The 17,718-nt window shown below is 30.0% G+C and overlaps 3 protein-coding genes across 4 annotated transcripts; 1 reads left to right on the plus strand and 2 right to left on the minus strand.

Annotated features, from left to right (window-relative positions):
• Positions 1-4,014: 4,014 nt before the first annotated feature.
• Positions 4,015-5,832, minus strand: LOC122591514 (alpha-1,6-mannosyl-glycoprotein 2-beta-N-acetylglucosaminyltransferase). Its single transcript, XM_043763780.1, has 2 exons — positions 5,628-5,832; positions 4,015-5,474 (listed from the first exon to the last, which is right to left on the minus strand). Exon 2 carries the CDS (start codon positions 5,453-5,455, stop codon positions 4,148-4,150), a length of 1,308 nt encoding a protein of 435 aa, XP_043619715.1. The 5' UTR covers positions 5,456-5,474; positions 5,628-5,832; the 3' UTR covers positions 4,015-4,147.
• A 1,810-nt stretch (positions 5,833-7,642) lies between these two features.
• Positions 7,643-8,977, plus strand: LOC122593285. Its single transcript, XM_043765676.1, has 3 exons — positions 7,643-7,879; positions 7,990-8,059; positions 8,647-8,977. Exons 1-3 carry the CDS (start codon positions 7,720-7,722, stop codon positions 8,789-8,791), a joined length of 375 nt encoding a protein of 124 aa, XP_043621611.1. The 5' UTR covers positions 7,643-7,719; the 3' UTR covers positions 8,792-8,977.
• A 1,990-nt stretch (positions 8,978-10,967) lies between these two features.
• LOC122593160 (nuclear transcription factor Y subunit B-3-like) lies at positions 10,968-15,517 on the minus strand. Of its 2 annotated transcripts, none has more exons than XM_043765529.1 (2): positions 14,813-15,517; positions 10,968-11,162 (listed from the first exon to the last, which is right to left on the minus strand). In XM_043765529.1, the coding sequence occupies exons 1-2, from the start codon at positions 15,367-15,369 to the stop codon at positions 11,129-11,131; spliced, it is 591 nt and encodes a 196-aa protein (XP_043621464.1). In that variant the 5' UTR covers positions 15,370-15,517; the 3' UTR covers positions 10,968-11,128. The 2 variants fall into 2 exon arrangements, with proteins under 2 accessions (XP_043621464.1, XP_043621465.1); XM_043765530.1 differs by lacking the exon at positions 10,968-11,162 and adding an exon at positions 11,212-11,621.
• Positions 15,518-17,718: the final 2,201 nt, after the last annotated feature.

Consider the following 17,718-nt stretch of genomic DNA (forward strand, 5'->3'; position numbering starts at 1 on the left):
GCAAGTAAAAAGGTATAAAAATCCAACATCAATCTCATTTATCGAACTTGATCTCACCACAAGGGATTAAACATAGAAGGTGACACCACGAGTACAAATGTGGCTGAGTTGTGTGTATTTTCCCCCTTCGATTGTATGCATTCACGATTAATATAATGTGTCACAAATTTCAATTTTTGGCAACATTCTAAACAAGACAAGACATTTGAAACTACATCAAAACATGCTCAAACTTCTATAAACTCGAACTTTTGGTAACCACCGAAAGGTAACATTTCGTTTGGATGAATGAGTCTTGATAATGACAATTATATAAGTTATTGACGTGTATAAAATAATTTATCATAAATTTCAATATATAGAAAGTATAATTTGATATTATATTACTAATAATCTGATATTATATAACTAAACGAGAAGTAAGAAAATACACTCAGAAACTTTCTTAATAAAACTTTTTCCGCCTCTCTCTCCTATTATTTTATTCTTATTTATTATTTTTATCTATCAAACATTATTGAATTAACAAAAATATATTAAGTGTAAACCTAAATCAATAATAATGTTGAAGTATATAACTATTTCATCTTTATCGTTTAATTTTTATTTCCAGTCATAAAAATATTATGAATATTTTTTAATCTAATAAAGCAAATTTAAATTTTCTTTTTTAAATATATGAAATTTTTTTTCTCGCTTAATTTTTGGTGATTATTTTAAAGGAAAATTACGTACATAGTCATATTTAAACATATATATCTTATTTTGGACATCTACATAAAATTTTATTAATATGGTCCAAGAATTCTTCCTACCTAAGAGCATAGGGTATGGAACCAAAATGTCGACCCCGAAAGCTTACATGGCAATCGGTGCCTAACAAGTTTCCATCTCTGCCTTGTTCTGCGCCGAGCACCACATGAAGATCCGTGGTTTCTTTGCCATTGTTCGGCATCTAGCTTTTTTTTAAATTGATGGCCCCATCTATTGATAAAATAACTTATTTAATATAGAACAGCTAAACTTATTTGTTTATTTGCATGTTAGATATTCATTATTTATTTATTTATTCAATGAAGATATCTACTTGCATTTTTGCATTTTTTTAGTTAGTCTCATTCGCTCTCTATTAGTTCATACAATTTATTTCTTTTCGTATGAATTGCAATGAAATTATCACATGCAGACTTTTATTTATTAATACTAAATATTGACCTTTATTTATTTTTATATATACATGTCAGTAATCAGTATATATGAATCTATTATTAGTAATATCTTTTTATTAATACACTATTGAATGAAACATAGTTAAAAAATAATATATGTGATATATTAAATAAAGTATGGTAAAGTGGTGTTCTGCGTCCTGGATGGTTTTGTATCCATAACTGTCTAGAACTGATGAAATGATGAAAACTTATGTGACGCTGAGATGGTAGTCTGGATGGTTCTGCATCCTGTATCCATACCTGATGCTCTAACAACTTAAGTAAGAAAACCTTTGCCACCATCGTAATAGCTTGTTTGTAAAATGGATATGCATACAAAATGGGTATCTATTTTAATATAAATACATATAGCTAGAGTGAAAGTCATAATGAAAACTTTTGCCACCATCGTAAGTGTTAACGACATGAAACATGTATCTGAACTATCAATCATGACTTAGAACCACAAATTAAAAGTTCTTTAATATTTAACGAACAAGATATATCGATTAGCATAAAAGAAAGTACAAAAATTTAGCAAATCATTCGTATACTGCAATTGATCAATCAAAAGCTTTTCAATAAAAAAAAATGTTATACTTCTATCCACACCATAAAGACAGAAGTTAAGACACTCTCAGTTTTACCAAAGGTCTTGAGTTTGATCTTAGAGATGGCAAACCTTGGAGTTGTTTCATCCGAATACTTGTAACGACCCGTAGTCGATATCTCATTGTCTAGGATACGTGCAAGACTTCACTATTATACGGTGAGGTTTTCCAAGATGTCATATACCGACTGAATGTTCGGAAAAAAAAGTTGTAATAATTAAAAGATTCAATATCAAAGTTGCTAAAAACCTTCGAAACAGTGACCAGCTTTTATTATGAGAACTTAATAATTAAGGCGTACATTTTCTATATATCTATATACCTAAATATTTTCTAAACAAAATGGTGGATTAAAAACTTAGTATTTGTTTATATGCTTTTTCTATATACATAGTACAAAATGTGGACCCAACACATCGCGTGTTAGTTTTTGAATTGTTGATAATATTTCTTACATAAATTGTTAGGTAGTAAAAATACTTTGACCATATTAGTAAATTATTATGTAGGTGGCTATAGTAGCACATACACCATCTGATATAACTATTTAGATCATTTTCTCTTATTTCAACATCTACATATTCTAATCCTTTTAAATTTTTTATTTTAACACATAAATTTCACTTGTTCTACTCTTTTATCTCCCCATTTATTTTAAACATCTGTCTTGAATCTTTACATATAGGCATGTTTGTAAACATACTAGTATATCGTCCATACAATGTATTGGAATTAAGTTTTTTTCGTTGGTGTTTAATGATTTTTAATAATGACTGTGAAACCTAAACATATTAAAGTCATTAATTATTTATAAGTTTTAGAAAACAAAATAGCAAATTTAAATTACATTACAATTTTTAAAAATATCACTTCTATTTTCTCATATTACACCACACAAAAAAAAAAATTAGTAGAAGCACTTCTTAGAGCATATTGTTACTCACGCAGGATCATCTAGAACGGCACATTAACACTACATCAACTTTTATCATTTCATCCATTGAGTATAAATCATATTAATCATAAAAGTATAAACCTATTAAAGAAAAACAACATAATACTAAAATAAACTATTATGTAAATATAATAATGATTTAAGGTTTTAATTGAAAATTTAAATTAAAAGAATATCAAGTGGCTGCATTATTTGACATTTTGATTTCATCTTTCCATGTGACTTTCTCTGCAATTTACATACATACACATATCTTTATATATTTTGACTGTACAAGAAAAACAGAGAAATTCAAAAGAAAAATTGGGAGAGGAGAAAGAAATATATGCAAATACTAAACAAAAAAGAACAAGAGAGAAGGAATGGAAAAAAAAAAAAAAAAGACGCATCCAATCAATTTACTAAAGACAAAGCAAACCAAAAACACCGAACATCGGCATGAACATGAAGAATCTTGATGTAGTGTTTGGTGCCGGATGGCGGAGGGATGGAAGATAGCTCGGCGCTGATTACCATGTAGATGTTCGGGATCGGGGTTTTCTTTCCATACCGTATGCTCTTATCACTACTGATTTGCAATGCACACCCTCCCAAAAAAGGGATAAGTGCACCAAAATGTATGTAACTACGACCGAAAAGTTATAGTGTGCACAAACTTTTAGAAACCTCTATTGTATGCACGAACTTTGTAAAAATGTTCAAATCATGTAACATGGTATATGTGTAACCTCATATGAGTTGTCACGTGCAAGTTTTTAATTGGTCGGTCATAGTTAGTTACATGAACATTTTTACAAAGTTCGTGCATACAATAAAGGTTTCTAAAAGTTCGTGCACACTGTAACTTTTCGATCAAAGTTATCTACATTTTGAAGCATTTATCCCCTCCAAAAAAATACTACTCGTATAACTTGTAATGAACAAAATGTTAAGGTTTCCGTGGCTCGTTATGCACACCGCATAGACTTTGATCTTTTGTTGTGTCATATGTTACTCTATTCTTTTTCTGAAGGCTTGTGTCATATCTTACTGATATGGCAACTATCCGGTGTTCTGAAGTCTAATCAGTAATTCGTGTGTTGTACAACTAGCTCTATCAGTCGTACTGTCACATGCTAAATCTCTATGCTATAAAAACAAACTGTACAACCTCAAAGGTCCATAGATCATGAGACGCTACTTTGCAATCAAGCTTCGCTTAATGGTTGTGCAAGCACATTAAACATCAGTAAGTTCATAATAGTAAGCAAAAATCTTTATTCCATTTTCAGAAACTAAAATAACATGTATGGTGCCTATGGCATATTACAAAGCACGTAACGGTTAATTTTTTTCCTACGTACAACAAAATATCTAAATAATCATACCGTTCAATACGTTTTCCTCCTTGTGTGATACATTTTGGCAAAATCCAAGCACAACTGATGGTCTCTTTTATCTCCCCAACCTCCCCACCCTCTAAATCCAGCTTGATAGCCTTCTTGGTTACTGATCACATGTACATGCCACTCGGGTTTAACATTGGCAACCTTATCGATCTCCTCAGTGTCAACTTTCACCATGCCGTTATCAACACAGGCAGCATTCTCTCCCTGACCTTGGTGCAACCCACATTTCCCAAAGTGGACAGCACTAGCCCTGGGTCCACGCAAAGAGTAAACTGGACCACCAAATGAAGGATAGACAGTCACCCACATTGTTATATCCCAGTTATAATCATCAAAGAAACAAAACTCTTTAGCCTTTCTATGTATTTTCCTCCAGACTGTACGGTTAAAGGTGTAGCCAACGTTACCCATTCTCTCGGCTATCAAACTATCCCAACCTTCACCTCTTGACTTCACATTACTTGGAGCAAGATTTGAAGCATAACAATCGGGGCATTTCTTTGGTTTCAATTCCGTCAAGATCTTCAAGTTGTGATATGCGTTAGGAAAAATGAAATGATCCTCTTCTATAAAAAGAATATCACCAGAATGACCAATTGTCTCTTTTAGTCCATCCCATACCGTATTCATCATCCACCACCAATGATGCTTTAATGACACAATCTTAGGTGACCGATGATTCCCATACTGATCAGTACTCCCTTCACAATTCTTTTCAACCGGGTCATCTTTCTCTTTACAATCATTAACTGACACACCCGGAAAACTATTTGGAAAAATATGAGGTGAGTAAGGCGCAAATACTTGTTTTACTTGACAGAATTTAATATCCTCCACAATCTTGTTCATCTTTTCAAAGTATCCATCATGACTAACAATCAACAACGTTTCATTGATACCCGACACACAAGAAAGACTATCCACCACTAACTTAAGATACTGAGGCCGATTGTGAACATACAGAACAATCACTATGCGGTCTTTAGCCAAACTCGGATACAACTCCATGTTTCTTGGAGGCAGCTGGTTTTTATTCTCCAGCATTTTTGACAAGTAATTATGTTTAGGAAGGTTAATACTCTCAACCAAATTACTAAGATTAAAGTTAAATTCACTAACACTATCGATTTCAACCGAAGTTTCTTCCACAAACATACTACTACCACTACTGCCTAAATTCATCCCAACAAAAAACAACAACATAAGAACACAAGCCAAAGTTAAAGATACTACAAAAAGGAACCTACGAACCGCACCGTCTCGAATCCGGGGTTTCTTGTAACTCGCCATAGCTCTATCAATGTGATTTCTAGACATAATAACAAACAGTTGGTGGGCAAAACTATGCGATCTAACAAATAATCAAGAAACTACTCATGTATATATAACTAAGCAAGATTAAATTTTGATAACAACCCAATACAGTAAACAGTAAATAATGAAAAGGGTAAGTGGTAAAAACCTCAAACTATGAAAGATTGATGGTCAAGACATAAAACCCATGAAAATGAGCTAGGGTTTATGGTTCAAATTTGGTGAGCTAGAAGATCAATAAACATGGGTTTTGTTGTATTTGGGAAAGTGAAGATTTTGATGAGTTTAGGAAGAGTAGATGATAATTTTAATCAAAAATTGGAAACTTCAAGAAATGGTAAAATGGGGACTAGATTCATAGCCAGGTGTTGTTGACTGAATTTGTAAGTAAACGGTCAATGGTAATGCATTGGATGTTTTGAATGTATTATTTTCTTTCTAAATCTATCTTTTCATTTAATTTTATTACATTTTCATTTAATATTATTCTAAGATTAACAACTTGATATACACAATGTTATCTATAGCTCATAGCAACAGTATAACATATAATTATATTTCTTTTAAAGAAATGTTAAATAAATACCTTAGAGCTATTTAATGTATACAAACTTTTTTTTAAATATATAATTCAACTTTATTATTTAATTATATAACATTATTATCAAGACCTCGATAACAACCAAAAAAATATGTAGGATTGTAATAAGATCTTAAATATAATAGAATCGTATGTTGGATTATAAGATCGTGAGTAGAAATGTAGAATCATACAACTATACGATCCATACATAAGGAGTAAAAATCTAAACATATTGTCAATTTGTCATATAAATCTATATTTATTTAATACTCTATATATAGAACCTGATCTGATCTTATTTAGCTCAACCCAACTTGATCTTATGCCGGGTTTCAAAACAAACTTCTATATACACAGACAAGCTAAATGAGATGTATAAAAAAATCAGTATTTTTGAAATGAGTTTGAAAATTTGCCATTATATGTTCAAAGTATGAGTTTTATGTTTTTAATATAATATTTTCTTTATGAAAAACTCATATTTGAAAACATTTTTGTATTTTATGTACTTTTATAAAGAAAATTTTTCAAAAAAAGTGCGTTTTTTGGATTTTTTTTTTAAAATGAAAACATGAAAAAAAAATACTATTCATATATGAATTTTTAGAAATATCTCAACCGAAAACAAAATTTTCTTTTTTGTAGCTTATGATTACACTTTATAAATCGCATATCTACAATTCTCAGTAACTTTTATTTCAAAGATAGAATACTCTTTTTTTCCCCTAATTACAGTAATTTGGTATTTGAATGCTTTTTCAAAAGTTTATTTTTTTCTAATTTGGTATTTGAATGTTTTTTTAATAGTTTTTATTTAAAAAAATGTTTTATAATGATAAAATACACTTTTACTTTTTAAGAAAGTTTAAAATTGTTTTATTCAACATAATTGAAAATTATTATTAATCATGAAGATCTCATACATCAACTTTGTCATAATTCAATATTTAATATTTAATTTAATAATTAATTTATTATTATAAAACTTTAGTAAACATTTGATAACTATGCATCACCTAACCAACCCATCCTCATAAAGTCATCATGATTATATAACTACCTTTGAATACGATGTAGTGTAATTAAGATGCTATGTTACATTCACAATTAACTCATTCACCGTACTTGTCATATTTTCTCAAACATGTATCAATAACATCTACTACTAATGGCCTTTTGGTAAAATTTTTGGTCTTAGGATATCCATCTGGGTTCGAGTTCAACTTCTCATATTTATGAGGGTGAATTAATAAGGATTTTTCGAGAGTATTGAGTTTCATCTCAAGCATACGTGTAATTTAGTAATAGAAGTAGATTAAAATGTCGTTCTAAAAAAACATCAATAAATTTACATCAACCTATATCATTCGACATCGTTACTATCACTAATAGTCACAACAATCACTACCAGACCTCCGTTATCGCCCCCACCACCACCATTATCACCTCCACATTATGCGGATATCCATTTAGTAATTTAGTAGTAAAATTCTATTAATAAATCATCTAATTTTGCAAATATTTTAGTTGCTAAAATATATACGTAAAAAAATTGAAAAAGGAAATTAGGACACAAAGGCTTCACTGCCACTACTTCCATATCCAAAATTCAATAGATATACCAGAAACACAACACAACCCAAACTCCCATTCAAAAATGGCTGCCAAAATCTCCATTTCAATTAATTCTTCTTCTTTATCAGCAACCTCATTAGCTACCAAGCTTCATATCCCACCAAAACCTTTTCCATATCAATCCTTTTTCCCTCCAAAAACACACCCAACTCATCGCCTCTTCAAACTTCAAGCCAAACTTGGTTTCTCTCATATTCCTTTCTAATGATCAGTTTACATTATTTTAATCAAATTGGACTTTTTTTTGGATATTTTTTGTTGTTTTAGAGATGGGTTTTTGGTTATTTTGCAGGAGGAGATGATGGTGAAGTCATTAAAGATTCAAAGAAGAAGTTCATTACTAAAGAACAAGAACCCGAACAGTAAGTACTTCGATTCTTGACCTCTTAGAGACTAAATTGAAGCTTTTGTGACTCACTGATGCACCATTGGCTATTAGACTATATGTTAGCCCAAGTTACTAGTAGTTCCATGTAGATTGTTTTCTCCTAAGTAGTTACTCATTGCCCTTGGGCATTTGCTCAAGTGGTGGGAGGCATGCCTCTCTTGGAGTTAGCTTATAAGGTTCAAGTCTTCATATATAGGAGCAATTTGATGTATTATTTGGTGTATTAGTTAGATAATAAGTTTGCTGTTAAAAAAAAAAATAGTTACTCATTTTTATGGAAAATGGCCCATCTATACAATCGAGCATATCAACTTGTAACACCCACACTTTTAAAAACCTCTTTTATTATTTCTACATATAATTATATAAATATACCCAACTCCGGTAAAACCCCAATCCTGAGAACATTTTGCTGATAGCCGATTTGACCCGAATACCTTAAAGTCTCAAGTTCCTTAAGTACTGATTCATCTATTGATGATTGGTTTAAGGAAAATAGCTAGCCATGTATATCAATTACAACATCTAACATATATATACTCTGATACTTGTAATGTGTAGGTATTGGCAAACGGCTGGGGAAAGGGAAGGGGAAAATCCGATGAAGACGCCCCTACCTTACATTATCATTCTTGGCATGTCTACACCATTTATCATCTTAGCCATTGCTTTTCTCAACGGTTGGATCAAGACACCTATTCGATGATTTTAACGAGTATGAGAAATTGATATGGGCATGATACATTTCTTGATCTTTTGGTTTAAGATCGCGCATAGTATTTAAATTTTATGAGTTTAACAACATGAATTTGTCTATTTCGACTTATATATACATGTATTTTGTATGAGGAAAAGATATAACAAAATTTATGATTCATGAGTTGTGAATCCATTCTATTGAGCTTGTTTGGTGATAACTAGGTGGTTCATAGCCGCCCATCGGTTTTTAAAAGCGTATGCGTTAATGAGCCTGGATGAAAGAAATCAAAAACTTTCTTAAAGAAATATGTAGTATTCGTTCAATCCAAAATAAAACAAATGTTAAATAACAATCACGTTGTTACGTGTCCAATTTATTTAAAGCCGTGTTTATGTTCACTTCTAAAATTGTGTAAGAGATATAACGTTATTAAAAAAAATAAAATTAAAAATTAAATAAAAAAATACAACAAAAAGTCTAAGATAAATAATTCTAAATTTATATATATATATATATATATATAACAAAATGTTACCAAAAATTATTTTTTTTTACAAAAATTAAATGTTTAAAAAAAATGTTATTAGGAAATGAATGTTAAAACATTTAATATTACAAAAAGAATATTAAAAAAATACGAGTATTATTAGAATCATAAATCATAAAAAAAAAAGAGAGAGAAAAGAAGTTATAACAAAATGTATAAAAAGATGTTTAACAATGAATAGAGGGGGTAAATTGTCATTTTAAAATTTTAAAAGTAAAAAAAAAATAATCTCACTTAAAATTACAACATGAGAGCACTTGATTTGAACAAACCCAAGTGTTGTATATTGTTTACTAAACTAAATATTTAACTTAAAGATGCATATAAAGATAAAATACCACTGTTCACATTCAATTGGTATAATGATTTGTGTTATTTCACCATTAGTACATATACTTATACAACTATTTGCTATAAACGAATGGGCTTATGGGCTAACGTTTGCTACTAATTTGCAGGAGGTAATAAGTTAACATGCCAAAGTTCATTAGAATGGGCTTGAGATGGACCGATATTCGTTTGATCTTGTAACATGGGAAAAGGAGAAATGAATGAAACGAATAAATGGGATTACCTATCTAGGTATCTATAAAATTGAGTACAAAAGTTCAGGATATTGTCATGAATGCTCATTAAGCTATCTAGCTTAACGATGATTTTAAATGGACTAAAGTTCTTGAATAACATGACGTGTTACTGTACGTGTTAGCAAACCACCTTAAATGGTATTTGACTTTTGGATCAAAGGTTTCTTAATCTTGGAAACCTCCAAAGCATCTCTCAGGTTTTTTAATGAGAATAGCATGGTACCCACGCTATGCGGCGGTGTTTGCCTGTTTGGGGCGGCGACGGTGTGGTGGTGGGGGACGATTTTTGGTAGTAAAGGTGACGTCAAGTGGTGTAAATAATTGATGTAAAAGTAATTGATGTAAAGAGTTAATTTAGATATTTTAAAAAATAAGGACTGATAATGTAATATATCATTAATTGGTAATTTTTATTGGGAGTTGAAAAATTCAGATTGTTGGAGTAAGGAGATGACCAAGGACACAAAAGTAAAATTGCATGTCCCAAATTGTATAAACTTTCAACAAGGGTGAATAATTTTTAACAGGGAGTATAGATTACAAGGTTCAATTCATTAACTTTTTTAATCAAAACGTTAGATGTGTACTGTTAACGTACCATCTTAGATTAAAAAAATGAACAAATTGAACAATTTTCTTATGATGACACAAAACACAGATCTACATGACATACACATATAGTTATAAATTGTTTTTACATATCTATATCATCCACCAACGAAAACATTTTGACATATACATTAATTAGATATCAAATAAATTTGTGACCTTACAACTAGAATCATTCAACGATTTTATGCTCGCTCGATCTCATACAATTAACTATATGCGTATGGAACTTGAGTTTGATCTACAAATTCATATGTATATATTCACCAAAGACACGTCGGACCTATACATTAACTTTCTAATTAATCATACCATTAACTTGATTAGATATATATTTGCCAAAGTTTTTTTATTTAGTGACAATAAAGGTTTTGAAATGAATAAAATAGAGAAAAAGAGGACCACTGAATTAATTAGTGCACTCATAGTTATCCCAAAAGCGTCTTATCTCTATCTTTTTCACTTTGTCTCCTTAAATATAACAATGGTTTCAGTTTCTGCCCATTAAGCAGGGTAATCAGTAAGCTAAGTAGTAACTATGAATCAACTCTCCAAATGGAGTGGCATCGAGGGAGTGAGAAGATTGTACTCGGATTTATTCTAGCATCTTGCTAGAATTAATAATATTCGTTGGCTGTTCAAAAAGAAAAAAAAAAAAATTGAACGAGTGAGAACAACCTTATTGAAGTTAATTTGGCTGCCAAATTAAGGAAATCGTAACCCAAACTGGAAATATCCATACGCATCATATCTGCTCAAAACCATCAAATATATATAACATTTAATTTTCTACTTAATTAGATAAGTCTATATACACGAAATAGTCCAAGACTAAGTCATGCTACACTAGGAAGCCGTATAGGTATTTCAATATCGAGGTTGAACAAAGTATCGCAAGTAGCCAAACCACGTCTTATCGCACAGGACTTTGCTCACTCTGCCAAAATATATGTTCGTTATAGAGTTAAAACAAAGTTTTAGAAAAGTCACTGTCAACTAATAAGATGTCTAGTATAAGAGGAGTGAAATTGTCGGGGGTTGGGCTACTTGCACCAAAGAGCGTCATGTGGTATCCTGAATTGTTAAGGGTTGCCTGAGAAAAAAGATGAGAGTAGAGTTGCCTGAATAGTGGGATAGGATAATAATTGAATATTATTATTTTTTTTTATTAAAATGAAATGTGTGGTTTAGAGTTAAAAGGATGATGCCTTTTCCTTGAAAAGTGGGAAAAAGAAGAATGAATAAACCAATCCAAATGAATCACCAAAAACTCAAGTTGTCGGGTGGGGTGGTGTAACCAACCGGCAAACTGGGGTGGATCGCCCCTCACCACTCCTCTTAGCCTTAGAAGAAAAGTAATGTGAATGAGTAATTCTAATTTTATAAACAAAAGTTTATAGATATAGTTTCTACCAATTAAATCATGTCTATGTCTTCGTTTTCTTCTATTTCTTGTTTGATCGGATCACATCACATGCCAAGTATGTTTGTACTAATAATATCACTTTTGTATGTAGCTAGTGGTCAAGTTTGACATGAAAAAAAAAATGATTATACCTTAGTATACATTGCTTTTTGTTTTACTCTTTGCATGATTAAATATGCATATGCATAAATACAATGGGGTCACAAGAATTTAAATGTCCAAGTCGAGTTGGAGAAATATATGTCCCTAGCTCTTGGAAAATTTTGTATATATAAGATTTCTTTTTATATATAAATGAGTCTTTATAACAATAATAAAATCATAGTATTTTATATATGTTGAATTTTTTTACTAATTATATGCCCCCTTCATATGCTCTAACCGGAGACCGGCCTCCCCTGCATATATAAATGATTATTATTATATGGTTATTTTTATATATCTTCTTTATCTTGCTTAACTTCTTGTTTATCCCGTCTAATGCTTTATATCATATATTTATCGGATGTTTGATTGGATTAGCACCAAAAATACTAAACTAACCAAAAGGCCCAACATAAAGTATAGGCATGATGCCAGATAACTAGTCACTTTGCATTCCTAAATTTGATATCCACACAACTAAAGCATATATAATGTCAAACACTCAACATAATTAAATAATCTTAATATATATTATAAGATAGTTGAACTAATGACTTATTAACCAATTAAATCACTCAATTTCATCAAATTGACTTTCGCTTATGTCATCATTTATATTAAATATAAATTAAAAATCATAATAAACATTATCTAAATAAATTATTATATTAGTATATATTTTAATTTGTAGAAAAAGTCTCAATAATTTACACTTTTTAGCCATGAATACTTAATTTATATTTATTTTAGCCATAACTTGAAAGAATTTTTAAAATTTACAATCATTTAATTATTTAAAAAAATTTCAACATATGAGATAATGTCTACAAAGATTATATTCAAAACCTGATGACTTATTAACAAATATTAGATTAGATTTTTATAAATTATAAATATTAATATGTAGTTTAATATTTAATAAAAATACAATTTGAACTCTAGATACATATCACAACATAATAACAAATGATGATATACAACATCCTTATCCTAAACACAATAGAAATTACAGAACATGAGACAATCACAAAACAAAACACAATTTAAAACAGAAGTTTACTTGAATACTAAATCCAAATCAATATGAACTCTATTTAAAATTCATTATATCTCTCAATCAAAAAGGTACATAATTTTTTTGTTATATTAGTTTTGTGTATTAATGTTTAAAGTTATAATTGTCACTCAAATCAAGAGTCCTAATTTTTATCAAACAATATGAAAACAATTTTAATTGTTATCCAATTATTATAAGACAAGTGATTGAACCTATGCGTGCTAATGGGGTTGGTGACCCATTGGTAAGGTCTTTGACCTTAGGAGGATGAATTAATAGGGGTTTTCGAAAGTCCTGGTTTTCAGACATACGTGTAATTTAGGGGAAAAAATAAAAGTAAACCTATGCGTGTTATGGGTTCGCATCATGATCAAGTCCATATACTTAATGTCAAGTACTATTTATTAATTATCTTTTACAATAATATCATATTATGAGTATAACTATTTTTAACAAAAATCTATTATAGAAAAATTATTATAGCATGTGCCTTGTGGAATGACAATGACAATCAATTCCATCAATATGTCTCAGCTAATAATGACAGTGACGAATCTATGATTATTGTATTACAACTTGCAATGTATAACACTTAAAATCGTATATCTTCAAAATTATAAGTTTTATGACTTAAATGTACGAAGATCTAATATTGATAATATCGTAAACCCGTGTCCAGTGTTGAACACGGGTCTAAAATCTAGTGATCAACTATAACATATTTCACAATTTCCTTAATCAACCCTTTAATCCTATATGCACGTCTACCTTAATATAAATGGAGCATAAGAAATTATGCACGAGGAGCAAAATTTATATAGTACAAATACGTACAATTTAATAGTAAGAATAATTTACATGTGTATATAGCTAGAGAGAGGACAATGACAAATTGTACGTCAAGCTTAATAGTAATTCCAAACATTAAAAAGCCCTTTTTCATCAAATAATAACGATCAAATACGTACATCTCAATAAATACGAGAATTTCATGTCAATTGTGAGATTAATTAATAACATACGTTTCGGAAATAAAAATACACACATATGTCAATATATAACAATTAATTAATTTACAGAGAGATCGAATATATTAAGATACAAAATTGAACAACTAATCATTTCGAATAAAAAAGCTGTTAGAAAGCTTAATAACATTACATGAGTACGTGATTCTCGATATATTTCTTTCCAAACCATAGTCATCTGATGTTTCGCTTACAATGTCATTTTTTTAAAAAAGGGAAATGCTAAATACAGCCTAAGGACTGTATTTAACGTGCATAAAAAAAATTGTATTTTCCATATTAAAAATCCGCCCTAATTTTCATGGTAAATGTACAAACAATTTATGCACCTTAAACACAGCTTTAAAGACTGTATTTAGCAAACCCCTTTAAAAAAACATAAAATAATTAAGTCAAGTATATTGTAAACCAATGCTTTTTCTATATCCCCAAATAATGACAATCATGTAACTGTTTACAAAAATCCAATCATCACTATATATACAACGAAAAAACAAAGATGATTGATTGATGATCCATATTCACTTTTTTAAATTCCTCATGTTAATCACTTTATCTTTATCTTAATTATTAATTAACATTAATTCAAAGGGAAAAAAAAAAAGTTGGCTTTAAATAAAATATTTTACCTAGAATTTCCACCAAAGCTGTCCGATCTACCAAAATTCACGGATTGGTTATGATAACCCGAACCTGAACCCGAATTATACATATTTTGATGTTGTTGAACTCGGCCCATCATTATATTAGTCCCATGCATACCACCATAATCACTAAAACCACCAGAATTTCCTCCGTCGCCGCCACCACCACCATCTGATGAGCCATCTTTTTCGCGACCACTAGCCATAGTTGTTTTTTCGCCTTCCATTTCACGATATTTAGCTAAATAAACTTTCAAAGGCTCAACATATTCTTCAAAACTTAAAGTAGTCATGGCCCATAACAAATCATCACCATTAATAGTTTTCCGCTTTTCACGCTGACACTTGTCTGACGCTTCACCCGTTATAAAACTAATAAACTCGGAAACACATTCTTGAACTGTTTCTTTAGCATCTTTTGATATCTTTGCATTAGCAGGCAACGCTTTTTTCATGATCCTACTTACGTTAGCAATTGGGAGGAACCTATCTTGTTCCCTTGCCGATAATTCGTTGTTGTTGTCGGTGTCGGAATCCGCCATTAATTAATTTGTACGTAACAATTAATTAACAAAAAATGTTTTATTTAGTTTTCTATCCGGGAGAGAATATATGAGAGAAGTATTTAAGATTTTGTTGAGAGAGTTAGGATATTATGATTGGTTGTTTGATTTGGTTCAAGGTTTGTAATGTAATGTAATGATGCTAGTATGATTATATATGGATAATTACACGTGGCGGAATGTAAGATGGTTATTTATTGATAAGAAAAAAGTGATGTAGGAAAATGGTTGGATTGGAATGTAGGGTAAAGAATTCAAGTATGGATGATTGGGGTAGTGACTCTTGATTTGTTTGAAATCGTATTGGAATCTTTATTTCTCGAGGACTTTAAGTTAAAGGTTACACTTCGATATATTATTCGTTATTGTACATTGCATAAATGATGATTTTGTATCCTAAATTTATAGAATACAATCTTCGGACAAGGAGTAATACTAGCATATATGTGTGCTATAATATGTGAAGACATACTCTTTTTTTAACCAATATGTTTAACATTATCGACTTCTCTTTTACTAGGTTAATTTGAATTTCTTTAGGTATAATCTTATATACTGTAGATGATAAGGAAAGGCTTGGATATGATCCCAAGATACACTGTTTAGGCTGCATACATTTATTTCTCGTTTTTTTTTGGATAACCTAATTAACTCATTTTTACCAGATAATCTGAATTTGAAAAATTTAATAAATAATAATGAAACTCAAGACTAAACTTCAAGAATCAAGACAATAAAGCCTGGACCAAATTATATATGGACCTCACTTGCTTAATCCAAAAGTACATTAAATTTAGAAAGATAACCCATAGAGAAAGTCTAAGAGGGCATTTGGTAGGAGGGAATCATTGAGAATGAAAATTTAATAAAGAAAATAGTAGGAAAGAGAATGAGTATTTGGAAAGAAAATAATTACATTGTTTGATAACAACTGAGAATCATAATAAGAGAAATATAAAAACTAAACAAATTAATATGAAATTTTTTTTTAACAAAAATTAATTATAATATCATAATATAAATAATTGAAATTAATAATTAAATGCATGAGAAAAAAAAAAGTAATTTGATTCTATTTTCACCATTCTTTACCATTTTAGGATGAATCATGAGAATAGAAATGATTCCCCATTCTACCTCTTCTTTTCTATTTTCTTGTGTAACCAAACAAAGGAAGTGATTCTCATTCCATTTCCACCTTTCCATTCCATCCTACCAAACACTCCTTAAGTTCAAGAGTGGTATTGGCCCAAAGATATGTATAGTAAGAGTAGTTGTAAAGTCATAGCATATACATTAAATTTTAGTTCTTCACGTTGTGTCACATGTAGAGTTGAGAATCTTCAATGACACCAACTTGAAAACTTATATTAATTACTCATGTAGCATTTGATGACCGACATACTTTTATTTTTCATTGTGACTATATTCTCGTTTATAATTGATCATTCCTTGATTACTTCAAATCAATTTGTAGATAGAAATGTCATCATTTGATAGGTGTATAAACACAAGATTAAACTTAAACAAGTTATAAAAAAGAAAGAAAATTGTTGGTAAGATTCAACTCTACCTAGTTAGAGTTTATATTAAACGAATAGAGTTTAAAGCTAGATAAATTAGAAAAATGCCTATGCTTTGGCATTTTGTGGGTATAATGTTTGTGAAAATAGTTGTAATTGGCATCTTCATATACCAGTACGTGAACACCGTGGCATAACCACCGACAATCCATGTTGCCACCGATCACCCTCAAGTTCTCGATTACATCCCTCAACTAATTAATATCTTCAAATATTTTTGTGCTCGTTATGTTACAAAGGGCCTTTGCTCTATGATTATAAGCAAATAAATGTCGAGTGTTTAAAATATAGGATGCTGGATGTGTACGTTTGGATTGAAGGTTTTGAATGGATTTAAGGAGTTGGAATAATATTAACGGTCTGTTTAGTGGGATAATATAAAAAATGGGCATAACCTCATTGCTTCCATACATTTCCAACTTCAATGACATATTAACATTAGAGATCCATTTTAAGTAAATTTTGTTTTCAGTCCTGAAAGTATTTTGTTTACACTAACATTTGAACCTATCTACACAATACTTTTAAATCTCAAGTTTTTTGAATATCAATCCAACTATTGGTATTTGGTTTTAGTAGAATCTAAATTAAGAGTAGAGAAACAAAGTTTTGTTTCTTTTAGAAAAGAATAGAAGTTGAGGTGTGATTGTGAAAAACATATATAAAAAACTAAGAAAAGAACAAAAGGAGTGAACAACTTTTAGTTATCTATAACAATACATGTTTTACATAATACATGTTTTAT

The sequence above is a fragment of the Erigeron canadensis genome, chromosome 3 (assembly GCF_010389155.1).
Source record: "Erigeron canadensis isolate Cc75 chromosome 3, C_canadensis_v1, whole genome shotgun sequence".
NCBI classification, from domain to species: domain Eukaryota; kingdom Viridiplantae; phylum Streptophyta; class Magnoliopsida; order Asterales; family Asteraceae; genus Erigeron; species Erigeron canadensis.

Excerpts from the sequence above, each read along its gene's own strand:
- LOC122591514 (XM_043763780.1), bottom strand. The coding sequence starts at position 5,455 with ATGGCGAGTTACAAGAAACCCCGGATTCGAGACGGTGCGGTTCGTAGG.
- LOC122593285 (XM_043765676.1), top strand. The coding sequence starts at position 7,720 with ATGGCTGCCAAAATCTCCATTTCAATTAATTCTTCTTCTTTATCAGCA. Across the intron at positions 7,880-7,989 it reads CAAACTTCAAGCCAAACTTG|GAGGAGATGATGGTGAAGTC; the intron begins GTTTCTCTCATA and ends GTTATTTTGCAG. Across the intron at positions 8,060-8,646 it reads AAAGAACAAGAACCCGAACA|GTATTGGCAAACGGCTGGGG; the intron begins GTAAGTACTTCG and ends TGTAATGTGTAG.
- LOC122593160 (XM_043765529.1), bottom strand. The coding sequence starts at position 15,369 with ATGGCGGATTCCGACACCGACAACAACAACGAATTATCGGCAAGGGAA. Across the intron at positions 11,163-14,812 it reads AGCTTTGGTGGAAATTCTAG|CCAACGAATATTATTAATTC; the intron begins GTAAAATATTTT and ends CTTTTTGAACAG.